This window comes from Capricornis sumatraensis, chromosome 1 (assembly GCF_032405125.1).
Source record: "Capricornis sumatraensis isolate serow.1 chromosome 1, serow.2, whole genome shotgun sequence".
Lineage (NCBI taxonomy): Eukaryota > Metazoa > Chordata > Mammalia > Artiodactyla > Bovidae > Capricornis > Capricornis sumatraensis.
The window spans coordinates 24,773,357-24,788,708 of NC_091069.1; the positions used below are offsets into that span (position 1 = coordinate 24,773,357).

Here is a 15,352-nt window from a genome sequence, read left to right on the forward strand (position 1 = left end):
CAACCAAACCCAACCAAACCCAGCCAAAACCAACTAAATCCAACCAAATTCAACCAAGCTGAAACAAATCTAGCCAAACCAAATTAAGTCCAGCCAAACCCAATCAAATCCTAGCAAACCCAACCAAGCCTAACCAAACCCAATCAAACTCAGCCAAACCCAGACAAGCTCAGCCAAACACAACCAAACCCAGCCAAACTCAGCTAAACTCAACCAAAACCAACCACACCCAATCAAATCCAGCCAAACTTAGCAAAATAACCAGAAAAATAGCAAACTGAGTTAAATCACAAGTGAGATCTCTTTAATTGAATATAATTTGCATTAAAAATTTTTTTCAGAATGTATGAGTTTTGGGAATACTTTTCCTTTTTAAGTAGGTATTTAGGCATAACAAAGGTTTTAAAAAGATACCTCCAGAGAGCTTTCATAGTTTGGTTTGCTGTATCTTAGAAAGTTATTCAAGCATTTACTTAGAAAATCTCTGTTAGAAGGTTTAATATATATGCAAGGAAGTTTCAACTTATTTTTAATATGAATCAAATACTTGAAACTATAATTTAAAGTAGATTAAGGTTTGCAACAGATGATGGCTACTGGGACAAAGGACATTTAACTGTGCTTGGTATAGTGGAATTGCAATTCAAAAGGAGGAGAACACAAGAATAAGTATAGACACATGAGATCACTTGCTTAAAATGAATGTGTCACTCATTAATAAAAATATTCAAACAAGGAACAATATAAGAAAGAATCTCTGTATGTATTCAGTCATGATTCATAAGCCATTTTCCCTGAAGTTTTTGATTAAGAAAAATCTTTCAAATGAAAGCTGCATCTCAAAATTCTGAAACTGTTCTGTATTATCGAATAATATACAAAGAACAGACAGAGATTACTCAAAACTACAAAATCTCTAAGTCTCATTTCTGCTATCTATCACTTTTTCTTTTACATCTAGTGATATTTGTTTTATATTAATCTGTGTAAATTACTATGCATACTATTTTTCTTTGGATTATGACATAATAATTCATGAAAATTATTAGGAAAATATAAGATGATATTGATGTTAGGCTTACAATAACTGATTGCTTCTAAAATCAAAGAAAAGCATGAGCATATTAAAAAGATGGTTTTTGTGTTTTTTTTTTTAAATAATATAGGAGGAAATGGTCTTTGAAGACTCAGAGAAATGCAGAGAGACATTTGGATATGGTTTAAATATTACATAACAATCTTTATAACTCCCCTATCAACAAACTATAAAGAAAGTGAAGCTTTTTCATCATAATCTTTTAATTTTTGGAACTTACTTTCAAAATCCAGGAAAAAATGTGGGTAGTTTTCAATTTCCCTGGTAAGGACTTTGAGCAGGTTTCCCATCCCAGCAAGCCTAGGAGAGGGAACACAAAACCAAACACCATTAGCAGTATAAAAAACATCTTAAAAGGTTAAATGTTTTTGAATGATTTGCATAAATACCACTGAACCCCTATAACTACATCAGAAGACCTAATAGAAAGTATTTTTATGCCAGGTGACAAGTGATAACTTAGCAATTAGTTATTGTTCAAAGAATTGGGTAATGGTCATAGATAGAAGGCAGAGTTCAGGTGTTTTCTAGAACTGTTTTTTTCCCCTTTCCCTTTCACTAATCCCCAGAATCCTGACAGTTAATATTTCATCCTTGCTTGATTTCTGTTCCATTGGTGTGGGAACATACCATGTCAATGGACAAGCAGAACAGTGAGGGCATTATTAAATTACCTATCCAGAAAGGCAAATTTCTCAAAGTTCCCAAGGAAAAGAGTTTAGAAACAGATTTACACTCCCAGGAATCCCTTTTAGCCTGTACAATAGGTCCTGTTTCCCAGGTAAGTCAGAGGTTCCTGCGATTCGACATTTCAATAGTTATGAGATCAGTACTTTATAAAGTGTAAAAATGAAAAGGTATAACATCCAAAAAGTTATTCTCAATGAAACTGCAGCCTGAGGCATTGGCAACGGTGAATCCAACCTACAGAGAAATACAAATCTGTGACATATCTGCAACCCCAACCTGAAAGGATAGGGAAAATGTAGTTATTATTGATGACAGAGGATGAGAAGTTTGGACGGCATCATTGACTCAATGGACATGAGTTTGAGCAAACTCCGGGAGATGGTGAAGGACAGGGAAGCCTGGCATGCTGCAGTCCACGGGGTCTCAGTCAGACACAACTTAGCGACTGAACTGAACTGATTTAAATAAATAGCAACATGTCTACTCCTCTCAGCTCTAGACATTAAACCTTCTTCTTCTTCAGGAGGCCACTGTGCCTTCATTCATTCTACGCATATCTATGGAGCTGCGATCTGATGCTGAGTGCTGAAGGCATTCCTCTAACTCGTGACTCAGACACCTCAGCTTGTGAGGGATAATGGAGCTCAGAGCTGTAATTTTCTATGCACATGGCTCCTGATAGTGTTTATGTTGCTGTAGGAATTAACAACAACAACAACAACAAAAAAGCCACTGTAAGAAAATGTGGTGAGAGAAGAATAAACCAAAAGGATGCTATGCATAAAAATACATAACAAGCAGTTCCCTTGGGTGCAGCATAATCCTCCCTCTGAGAGAATACTCACATTCACTTACAGATATCACCCAAGGTCACCCATGTCACTCATGTGAAGCTAGAAGGACTCAGGAAGGACTGCTTGCAATCTGTCCTCTGTTTCCTGTTAGCTCTGTTTTCCAAGGCAAGGCACTGACTTTCTAAGCTTGTTTTCTCATCTATAAAAAGTTTTTCAAATGTATCTATTTCATCAATTCATGGATATTAATGAGGTTAAAGATATAAAATGCAAAGCACAGTGCTTCTAAGAAGTGCTCAAGAAACAATATGTAATAATGACCACTGCCATCATTATGATGATTATCCTAACGCCTTCAAATACTTACTCAGAATTCTCCTATGGAAGACAGATGAGAGAGGCGTCATGTGGCTCTAGGGAAGAGAACTAGAGCCAGTGAGGGAATAACGAGGAAGACTTTCATTCAATGTCGTGAAAACATTTCTCACCATTAGGGCTGTCAGACAATTGGGTGATCTGCCCTGTGAAATAGTGAGTTTCCTGTCACTGGTGGTGGTGTAGTAGAAATTTAAAATATTGTGAAAATGAGTTGGGCAGAAGATTGGGATATATACTTCTTCGACCTTGCTGATCTTGAAGTATATGAATATCTGGGCATGCGTGTGTGTGTGTGTGTGTGTGTGCTAAGTCGCTTCAGTTATGTCCGTCTCTGTGCGACCCTGTGGACTGTAGCCCGCCAGGCTCCTCTGTCCATCGGATTCTCCAGGCAAGAATACTGGAGTGGGTTGCCATGCCCTCCTTCAGGGGATCTTCCCAACCCAGGGATCAAACTTGTATCTCTTGCATTGACAGGCAGGTTCTTTATCACTAGAGTCACCTGGGCATGTGTGCACAAGTACACAGACACACAGTAGGAGGCAAACACCATGCTCCTCTTGCCCAAAAGAATCTTCCCTCTTTTATGTTCTTTCTGTCACTGTTTATTTTTTCCTCCCTTGTCTTGATTCGTGTTTCGTTTTAACATATTTTTGAGCAAAGCCCTGTGTGAGACAGGTTCTGCCAAATTAAAACTCACAACTAGTGTAGTCCATTCTTGCCACTGGGTAATATTCACAAACCCTCCTGGGTCTCTAGGAAACAATGTGTTTCCAATTTAATGAACAATTCCAATTCAGACCCCAAGGCAAATCTTGCAGGAAGATGATTCTACTGTTTAGTAGCAGACCCGACTTTCATATAAAAGGCCTTAATGGAAGTTAAATATTCTTAATTTCCCTAGTTTTGTGCTATTGACATGTCACAGAGACCTGAATGAGTTTAGCTTCCTCCTAAAAGTCTGCCTTGTGTAGGATTTTACTGTCAGAGTTCCTGGGTGGGAAATACGTTAAGCCTTTAAAATTAGTAACAGGCTGAAACACACATGGAAATGCATCCAAATATTAGCCGGCTATAGAGTGCTATCTGTTCAGAAGGTTACTTAGGCTGGTTGGCTAATGTGGTCAAATATCTTGAGATGTGATTCTAACAACAGCCAAGGTCAGTTAACTGGAACTATTCTAGATTTTTAGATGCTGACATCTCAAACAGGAACTGTCTGGAATGATAAAATTGTGGGAACTTATGTAGTGTTATGAAACCTAGAAGACATGCATTTCAATACAAGCTTCTTGAGCAGATACAGAAACAGTTCATCTCCTTCGTGGCAAAAAAAAAAAAAAAAAAAAGTTCCCCTCCAAGGGGACAAGAACACGTACATTTTATTGAATGCCCATGGTGTGCCTGGCTCTGTGCTTGGAGCTTTCACACTTAAATTCACTAAAACCTTACACCCACTCTTTGGGTAGCTACAACTGTCTTCATTTATTGGAAGAAAAAGAGGTTCAGACGGTTAAGTATATTTCTAAAGATGACAGGAGAATAAAAGATGGAGTCACATTTGAACTTGAGGGTCTGGGAACCCAATGTCCACATTCTTTTCCCCACAAGAAGGAACCTGGGGCTTCAGACCCCTAGCAGGTCCCTGGCTGAGAACGCTGAGAGTCCATGGTCTGCAGAAAGTATCTGCAGGATAATACAGTACTGTAGGTCTATGCTCCTTTTTCTGGGGACAGAGTCTACAGTTTCTGTTAAGATTCCAAAGCAGCCTGTTTCTCACTAGTCTTGCTCCACGTACAGGGAAAAACATACTTCTTGAGGAATTCATGCTTTCTGTAGGAAACCATGTCGGGGTGGAGTCTTCCAGAAAAGTTGGCTTCATAGAAGAAGTGAACTCCACCCAGGCATGAAGGACCCTGAGAATCTGTAATGGCAGAGAGGAGGCCCCCAGCGGGGGGATGAGGGGTGAGAAGGGAACAGCAGACACAAATTGGGTGACTTCCCCAAACAGAAGGCTTATTCCTCAAGGTTTATTTACTTAATACAATTTTGAAATGGATCCTTTCACTTTTTTTTTTTTTTTTTTTTTTGCAAATTGAAGGAGGGTGTCTCTCTAGTCCCGGTAGGAGTGTTAACAGTGTCTGTAAAGACAGCCCGCGTGTCTCTGCCAAGGGAGGCACTCATGTCTTAGTGGTGATGATTTGGGATGTATACTGGTGTTTTCTATGACTACTTTCTTGGCTCTCAGCTTAAAACCACTTCCATGGGAGTTGGCTCATAGGCTGCTCAGTAGAAAATGATGACTTTCCTAAAGAAGTCGTTTTCTGCTAACACTCCAGTTCCAAAAATGAGAAGAGAAGCAAAACACGCACACAGACACCACACACACACACACACACACACACACACACGCAATTATTTTTTGGTCCTAGTTATAACTCTGCTCTTGTTTGGAAGAAAAAAAATAAATAAACAATAGGATTAGCTGTATTTCCAGAGTGTAAAAGCAAACAAAATCAACCGGAGGTGATTTTTAACAAATGGGGCCATCTCTGGTGAAGAAATTTGTTTACTAGAAGTAAGACATAGCAAAACTCAAGTGCAGGGCATGGGCATTGCGAATTCTGACCTTTGCCTGTGCACACCAACATTTCAATGCCCGATTTTCATGATTAGAAAACAAGCACTCGGAAAATTTCTTTTGCAGCTACAACTATTGCAAAGGAGAATTTCTAAGCCAATACCACCTTTCATCAATACAGAACAGAAAGTGAGGAAAAACAGAAAAACAGCCCTACATGGTTTTATTTGCTAGTATTTTTCTTAAGGTCTAAGATGGTAAAGGCTCAATGTCCCTACTAGAGAGATGGGTTTTCTTAGCATTTTGAGTGAGCCAACACCTTCCAGCATCTACAAATTTTTTAGCATCCCTGGTACAAAAATTTAAGAAATTAAAGACTTAGATTCTTTTATCTATAACTCCATAGTTTGGAGATTAAGAAGTTCTGTTGAGGTTAATATTTTTCTGTAACATAGTTATTAACATAAAGTGAAAATGAGATTGTCAGTTGCTCAGTCATGTCTCTTTGCGACCCCATGACCTGTAGGCCACCATGTGCCTCAGTCCATGGGATTCTTCAGGTGAGAATATTGGAGTGAGTTGCCATGTCCTCCTTCAGGGGATCTTCCCAACCCGGGGATAGAACCCAAGTCTCCTGCATTATAGGCAGATTCTTTACCAGTCTGAACCACCATAAGCCCCAGACAAATCACGAACACACAATTACATATATTTATATAACATCATATCTTTGTCAAAGATGTTTCTGGACTCATTTATCCTCAACATGAGCATGTATCAAAGGCAGGGAAGGTGATATTGGACCCATTTTACAGATGAGAACTTGTGGATCAGGTACAATAAATGTCCTTTTCAAAGTCATCCCAATGGAAGTCCCAAATGTCATCAGAACACATTACACATTAGAACTGGAGCCATCTTTTTAAAGCTCTTGTTTTAAGAAACAGCACTTGCCCCAGGACATTAGTTCAAAGAAGGGTTCAGAAGAGAGGTGTCCTGACTGTCAATCTCTTGCTCTGTCCACTAATGCAAAAAGTAAATGGGACATCAAGTTCATTTTTTTAACGACATTAAAATATAAGGTGCAGCGTGTCGCTGCCCCTGGAGAGTTTCTGCTCCATGCCAGTAGGGTCTCCCCAGAACATGCTAAACAGCTACTAAACAAGGACATCCCCACTAATGATTCATTGCATTGGACACACTTCTCTCCTTCCTTGTTTAGATTATCCTAATTCAGACCCCAGCAGAGCTTGTCTGCACCCTACAGAGAGCCCCCAGACTGATCCTCCTAATTCCAGTCTTCAGTTCAGTTCAGTCGCTCAGTTGTATCCGACTCTTTGCGACCCCATGAATTGCAGCACGCCAGGCCTTCCTGTCCATCCCCATCTCCCGGAGTTCACTCAGACTCACGTCCATCGAGTCCGTGATGCCATCCAGGCATCTCATCCTCTGTCGTCCCCCTCTCCTCCTGCCCCAATCCCTCCCAGCATCAGAGTCTTTTCCAATGAGTCAACTCTTCGCATGAGGTGGCCAAAGTACTGGAGCTTCAGCTTTAGCATCATTCCTTCCAAAGAAATCCCAGGGCTGATCTCCTTCAGAATGGACTGGTTAGATCTCCTTGCAGTCCAAGGGACTCTCAACAGTCCTCTCCAACACCACAGTTCAAAAGCATCAATTCTTTGGTGCTCAGCCATCTTCACAGTCCAACTCTCACATCCATACATAACCACAGGAAAAACCACCGCCTTGACAAGACGGACCTTAGTCGGCAAAGTAATGTCTCTGCTTTTGAATATACTATCTAGGTTGGTCATAACTTTTCTTCCAAGGAGTAAGCGTCTTTTAATTTCATGGCTGCAGTCACCATCTGCAGTGATTTTGGAGCCCCCCAAAATAAAGTCTAACACTGTTTCCACTGTTTCCCCATCTATTTCCCATGAAGTGATGGGACCGGATGCCATGATCTTCGTTTTCTGAATGTTGAGCTTTAAGCCAACTTTTTCGCTCTCCTCCTCCAGTCTTATCTCTCACCCATTTATTTCCAGCTTTCTAAACACAAATCTGACAGTGTTCCTTCCTTGCTTAATATACTTCCAAGACTCTGCAGGACCCGCGGGATACAAGGCATGCGAATGGGTGCATTGGGTCCAGAAAATCTGGCCCGCAGCCTCTGCCGGTTCCTCTGTCTCCTCTCTTCCTCTGGGCCAGTGGGCCCAGCACTCGTTACACCCTGCACTTCTCAAAAGCAGCCTGCCTTTGTTGCCTCAGGGCCCTTGCCCACATTGCTCCTTCTGTTTACAATTAGAATGACAGCTAACATTTTAAAATGATCTGTAGGCCATAGCAATGAGAGCTTTTAGCAGTGAGAGCTTTTCATGTATTATCATATTTTAATTTTCACAACCACCATATGAGGAAGCAACTGTTACTATCCTGACTTTAGAGATACAGAAATAATCTTGGAGATTTAAAAAGTTTCTCAAGCCCCAAAGTCATAGAGCTGAGTCTGGACTCCAATTTCATCTGACCTCTAAGCACTGCCTCGACCACTGCCTCCCCGGAATTTCCTTTCAGTTATGAGTTTGGAAATAAGGGCCTTCAGAAGGAACTGCCTAAATCTTCCCTCCTCTTCGACTCCAGCTCAAAGAAAACAAAACCCACTCCCTTGGGTGAGCTCTGCTTCTCTTTGCTCACCTAACATGCTGTTTTTACTATGTCACACGGCCTCCAGTGTGGACGGTAATTACACACTTTCTCCCCAGCTCTGAATGTAAGGGCTTCTTGGACAGGGCTGGTTTTACGCCTCTTCGTATGCTCAGCACTTAGCACCAGGAATCAACACACGGTTATCACTGGCAAAGAAATCCTTAAGATTGTCCTGTCCAGTGATTCCAAAGCAAAATGAGGAAAAAAGGCTACAGCATGTATCTTGCAGAAAGCTGAAGTTATGCAAACAACTCTAGGCTACAGTGTTTTAATCTACTTTATAAAATGATAGAGATAGTTACATCCTAAATCCCCAAAGTTTATTTTGAAATTTTACAGGTTTATGAAATTCTAAAGACTAGAGGTCATTAACCTGGTCAATTACTTGGCCCAGCTGGGGAGCTGAGCTGCTGGTCTCTGCTCTGAGGCTGGTACCTCCAGGGGCATCCTAGGACCTGCCTTACTTAGTTTTACCAGAAGTCTGACCTAATTCCAATGGAGCCTCGAGATTTCCCCACCTGAGTGGTGGAAAGAAGTCCAGTTCTGGCTTTCAGAGTGTTTCTGGTGACTGGATGTGATTTTAGGAGGGCTATTAAGACAATCTGCTCTTCAACCTGATCAGTGAGGTTCACAGTTGGCGAAATCTTGACAGCAGCCAGGGTGCAGCTGATGCCAGTGACAGAGGAGGTCTGCAGCTCCCCACACCACCCCTCAACAGTGAGTGACCCCTCTGGCTTGTCTCCCATGAACCATCCAGGTTGCAATCTGGGAGGGGAGAGTACAACCCCGATACATCAACTATTCACACAACTCGGGGATACTTTCTTCTAGTGATCACACAACCCCATCATACACCAGGTATACTCCCTGACTGTTTAGAATGATAAGCAAAACTGGTTGACTATCAGCCTATAATATATCAGGTACAAAACAGGTGGCTTAAAAAACTACTTCTCAACCAAGGGAAAGGTACATTTCTTAAATGTTAGAAGCACCTGTTGTTCTGGGAGGGAAAAATGTACCAATGGAATGCATGGAAGTAGTTCAGCCTATAAATTCCAGGAGCCTGAATCTGCTAAACCAGGTTAGCGATTTTAGATAGCTGGGCTGGGCTGGAATTCCCCGCCCCAGCTGCCACTTCTGCAATGAATTCGTGACGTTCTCTGTTCCATTGCCGAGTGTGGTGCCAAGAATCCAACAGATGATTTCATTCCAAGACGAAGGAGGGAAACTAGAGTGAGTCTATTAAGCACTTTCATCTGACAATAAAAATGAGTTAATGGCTAAAACGTGTTTTTGAAACGTTTTAACACCACAAGTAATGGCACTCAAATGGGAAAATGCCTTGAATATTCTCATCCATCATTAATACCACGGTGTCCCTCAAAAGGGCTGGGCGTTCCCAGCGGAATATAAGCTGCTAGAGTCGAGTTGTAAGGCAATCCATGGGAATTCTCCAAAAAAATACCCAGAGACCATTACGGAGCAGAACGATTAAGCGCAGGTTTAAAATAGTCCTTTCAATATCTGAGTTCAGTTTTCTAAAATAGACTATTACCTCATCAGAGCTAATTTCCCCATAAACATCAATATTACAGCAGCAAAGTCTCCAAGAAATGAGGGCAAAATTAGATTCTTTTTTAGGGAATGAAAGTCAATGTGTTCCCCTCTGCCCCAATTTCCACTACTAGTGAATATGGAAACAATCAACCTGCTTCATTATGGACCGGCCCACCACTGGGGCATAGTTAGTGAATTTGTTCCCTTCCACTTGTGAAATCAAGAACCTGGTGATGGGGAGCCTGCTTAATGAGCTTTCCCTTTTCCTAGAAAGAAGGCTGACAGTCGTAGCCCACTCAGCAGTAGTAGTGTTAGTTGTTTGGTCGTGTGGGACTCTTTACAACCCCAAAGACTGTAGCCCATCAGGCTTCTCCGCCACTGAAATCTCCAGGCAAGAATACTGGAGTGGGTTGCCATTTCCTTCTCTAGGGGATCTTCCTGATCCAGGGATTGAACCTGGGTCTCCTGGACTGCAGGCAGATTCTTTACCGTCTGAATCACCAGGGAAGGCCACCCAGGTCACTTTCCAATTTCAAAGGGAGAGTGACCCCTGCAGCAGCCCAGGGCCCTGAGCGCTAGTCTTGGAAATGCCTTCCACGGACTCAGTGGTGTTGGGAAAGGTATGTATTCCCTTTCTCAGATGGCTTCGCTTCAGTTCTAGAATCCAAAAGGGAACTCGGGGAAGTAGCCCAAAGTTTGGGCTGCTCTAACGGGCAAATGATTTACATTAAACAGACTTGAGTTTCTCTTGGATTACAGATCTCCTTTTCCCAGAACTGCTTCTCGTGTACTTAAACCTACAGAAGCCAGGCTCCTGCTACTCAGAGCTGGGGCTGAGGACAAGTCTTGCCCTGCGCACTGCTGGCCAAGCCCTCCTCCCTGAGATGCTGGAGGACCTCCGTGCACCCCCTCATCTCTGAGTGGTCCGCCTTCAGTCTCCGCTTGCTCCATCTAACCTTTCAGTGTCTGTCTCCAATGATTGTCCTTTACACCTTTTCTCCTGCTCCTAGGTGAGACCCCCTGGACTATGATTTTCATTCATACGCAGAAGACTTCTCAACCTTTAGCCCTAAACTGGACCTGCCTCCTCAACTCCAGGCCAGTAACTCTAAGGGAATTTCCTGCAAGCATAACAATTTGGGAAGGGCCCTGATATCCTTAAGTTCTGCTCTTCCCAAATGTCCTCCTCCTTCCTTGTTCAAAGAAATACCTCATTGCCTAATGAATTATGAGCCAACAACCCGAGTGTCCCCAAGATTTCTGCATCTGCTGCCCGCCTTAAACCCAGTCTCTCACCAAACTCTATCCAGGTACTTTCCACAGTGACTCAAGCCCTGACACTTCTCTAAGCCCTTCTCCTGGTGCAATCTCTCTCCATCATCTTTGGTCACTATCTCAGGCTCTTTCTTGTCTTCTGCCAACCCAACACCAGATACCCCAAGCACCTCGGATTACACAGCAGACTCTGTGCCCATTCCAGGAAATGTCCTCTGTAAAATGCACACTGGTGAACTAAATTGCTTCTATTTCTGCAATCTCACAATCCAGCCTAAAAAAAAAAAAAAAAAAGGCTTTCCCCCAGTCCCAGTGCCTGTCTGGCTGGCTCTCATTCCATAGGCAGCTGGTCCACACATCTGTGCCTGAGGTCTCTTTGCCTCCATACTTCACTGCTAAGTCACTTCAGTCATGTCTGACTCTGTGCGACCCCACAGATGGCAGCCCACCAGGCTCCCCCGTCCCTGGGATTCTCCAGGCAAGAACACTGGAATGGGTTGCCATTTCCTTCTCCAATGCAGAGTGAAAAGTGAAAGTGAAGTCGCTCAGTCGTGTCCGACTCTTCATGACCCCATGGACTGCAGCCTACCAGGCTCCTCCATCCATGGGATTTTCCAGGCAAGAGCACTGGAGTGGGGTGCCATTGCCTTCTCCGCCATACTTCACTATCAGGGGGTAAAACATGACCTCTCAAATGAGGGCACCATCAGGCATGGGGCTCATAGATGGGGGTCTTTCTGGGAAGTGAAAGCCCCCTGAAGAGTCCCACCCCTCCCAGAGTCAGGGACTGACCTGATTCGTAAGTTTAGGGTTTCAGACCCTGAACTTTCTTAAACGGAGGTTGACCTGCACACCAAAGCAGACTTTGGAATTGACTCGAATGTCAAAGCATTAGGGGTATTACCTCCCAGTTCAAATTTATTGGGGGGGTTTATAGTTTATAGTGTTGCTGAGTCGTGTCCAACTCTTTGCCACCTTAGGGACTATAGCCCACCAGGCTCCTCTGTCCATGGGATTTTCCAGGCAAGAATATTAGGGTGGGTTGCCATTTCCTTCTCCAGGGGATCTCCCCAGAGACTGAACCTGGGTCTCCCGTGTTTCCTGCATTGCAGGCAGACTATTCACTGAGCCATCAGGGAAGCCCAGGGTTGTGGGGAGAGAATGTCAAAAATTACAGAAGTACCAACAAGTCAACAAAATCCACTTCATATACTGAAAACCTGAAGAATCGGAAGCCAAGGAAGGGCTGGTGGGATCCATCACATCTCAAGGTCATCCTAAGGGCCGAAACCTCCTTCAAAATCTCAGAGGCTGGAGGGGCTCTGCTTTGGTCTCCAGTTTCTGAAAGAAGCAGGTGCCTTGATTTCATAGTACCCTTCATTGCAAACCAAAGTAAAGTTTTAAAATAAAATCCTTCGTTTGAAACCCAAGCAAGGGGTGAAGACCATCACTGTAAGCTGGGACAGGAAAGGTGGGGTGGGGTAGGGGTGGGGTGTGCTGAGTTCCTGGAGACAGATCCTCCCCTACAGGGAGCTGCTTCTCAAGGTGACACCCTGGCCTGGAGGGACACTGGGTAGCCGGGTGAAAGGAGAAAAGCACTTTCAGTGTAAGCACTTCCCAAGTGGACTGTCAGAGTTAGATGGGTGCAGTTTTTCGCCTGGTATGGAAACCTGATCTGAATCGCTCTTCCAAGTTTCAGCTCCTCGGAACATCCTACTTTTGTCACATCAGAACACAGATGGTGCCCAGAGCTCTGGCCTTGTTTTTGCTTCTGTTTTTTTGGCTCACATTGCTTCCTCTGCTTGTTAAGTCTTCCCCTCCCCTCGGCCTGTGGAGGTCCTATCTTTCAAGGCCCAAATCAAACATTTCCTCCCAGAAACCTCCTCCCTGACCTCCTGGCCTTGCTGTGAATTCTTTCAAGGGCTATGTCTTCTTCATCTTCAGAATGTTACCCCACTCCTCCCAGTCCACTCCTCTCCCCCTTCACCCCTCCCCACCCAAACTCCAAGCAGGGGTCGGGCACACAGCCTCTGCACTGATGGCTACTGAAACAGAATGGGGGTTTCCGTAAGGAGTCACTGGATATCTACAACCATATGATTGTCAGCTGCACACAAGACCAACAGAGGAATTGTTGTTTAGTCGCTCAGCCATGTCTGACTCCTTGTGACCCCGCGGACTGCAGCAGCACGCCAGGCTTCCCCGTCCTTCAATTTCCTGGAGCTTGCTCAAACTCAGGCCCATTGAGTCGATGGTGCCATCCAACCATCTCGCCCTCTGTCATCCCCTTCTCAAACAGTAAAGAATCTGTCTACAGTGCAGGAGACCGGGGTCAGGAAGATCCCCTGGAGAAGGAAATGGCAACACACTCCAGTATTCTTGCCTGCAGAACCCCATGGACAGAGAAGCCTGGTAGGCTTCAGTCCATAAGGTTCATGGGGTTGCAAAGGGTCAGACACGACTAGGTGACTAACAGAGGAATAGGTGGAAGAAAATAAGCATTTCCCCAAACAGAGATATTGTGGGGGGCTCGACTCTGTTGTCTTACGATCACAGATGACTTGGAGAATCTGATGAAAAGCAGCCTTCTTAGAAAAAGGCACCTATGCTCAGACCTACATGTTTCTTCACATGATTCCAGGAAGTACAACACACATGCTGACACTCAAGAGTAGGAATCTCTCATTTATTTTAAAATCGCCGATTCCATCCTATGGGCGGCCAGGCCGGGAGACAGTTCCAAGTGCGTGGACAGTGGACGACGCTGAAAAAGAAAAGGAGTCCTTCAGTGGCAACCGCACAGACTGTGGAGACTTTGGGCAAGTCCTGTACTCTTCTGTTTTTGGGGAATCTCTTTTGTTTGCTTATTTTTAAAATATGTATTTATTTAGGCTGCACCAGGTCTTCAGTGCTGCATGAGGGCTCTAGTTCCCTGACCAAGGGATTGAACCTGGGCCCCCCTCCATTGGGAGTGCAGTCTTGGCCACTGGACCACCAAGGAAGTCCTAAGTTTTCGACTCTTTTGAATCTGAGCTTTTCTCATCTTTAAAATGCACATCATAATAGTTCCCAGTGTCGTTATTGAGTGAGATAATGTACAGAAAGCAACGAGGAAAGCATCCGGCATGCCGCTAGCCTCTAGCAACAAATGGTCGTTTTCTGCACCTCCTGTCTAGCATATGAAAAAAACTGCAACCACAATGCAAACAAGTCATTTCCCTTTTAGCCATAAATTCTGCACGGCTGCTTTGGAGCGAGGGAAGAAAGCGCCTGAGACCACCGCCTCGGCAAGGAGGTGAGGCGGGCGCTGCACGGCGGCTGCGGGCGCGCTCGCGTGGCGATTAATCATACAAGAGCCCATTTATGACAAACACAGGTCACTCCCTTTGCATGACAAGGCCTATGGGTCCACAGAGGCCCATTATCCAAAAAAAAAAAAAAACCAGAGCATTGTGGGCGACGCGGGCGAAGCCGAGTGCACACACACAAGCGGACATTGTGAGGCTGTTTGCACAACCCCGCGGTGCTCCTCGCGGATTTCCTGCCAAGGAGACATTTCCATCTCGCGGAGGCGGCTGCAGACGTTTGCTCATTCAATATGGCTTCAGGCCGCCGGCTGCGAGAGCCGAGGGCGTGGCGCCCTCTGCCGGCCCTCCTCGGAACGTCAGCCTGGGAGGGGCGGAGGATAACGCAAGCCATTCTCAGCATTCCATCCAGCCTCTTCTCTCCCTTCTGAAGGACAACGGTGGAACGGGGCATGAACCTTGGGGTCTGGAAAGCCTATAACATGCGCTGCCTGTAGGTTCTTGGACGAGCCCTGTCACCCCTCAGGTCTTACTTTCCTAGGTGGAAAATGCAGCTCTTATTTGGCTACGCGTGCTCAGCCACTCAGTCGTGTCTGCATCTCTGTGACTCCATGGACCGTAGCCCGCCAAGCTCCTCTGTCCATGGGATTTTCCAAGCAAGAATACTGGAGTGGGTTGCCCTTTCCTCCCCCAGGGAATCAAACCTGTGTCTTCTGCATCTCCTGCATTAGCAGGCGGATTCTTTACCACTAGGGACACCTGGGAAGCCCCATTTGGCTGTGGCAAGCTTGAAAGGCTATGACAGATACACTCAGCCAGTGTGAAAGAAATACCTGTATTCCCCTTCTCCACCTGTCTCCAGTAGGGTGGGCGCTGTCATCTGATCTCTGGAACTAGGAAAGGAAATCAAGGGTAACATCTTGGCTTAAACTGTGGCCAGTGTTCAGATGTGTTAAGAGCATGTGACTTA

At 44.5% G+C, this 15,352-nt stretch overlaps 1 protein-coding gene across 1 annotated transcript in view; it reads right to left on the reverse strand.

Moving 5' to 3' along the window:
* CYRIA (CYFIP related Rac1 interactor A) overlaps positions 1 to 15,352 on the reverse strand; it is a 102,224-nt gene that overhangs the window by 26,141 nt on the left and 60,731 nt on the right. Inside the window, exon 3 of the mRNA XM_068970537.1 lies at positions 1,317 to 1,396. Coding sequence (XP_068826638.1) covers positions 1,317 to 1,386 — 70 coding nt within the window. The 5' untranslated portion in view covers positions 1,387 to 1,396. The remainder of the gene's footprint in view (positions 1 to 1,316; positions 1,397 to 15,352) is intronic.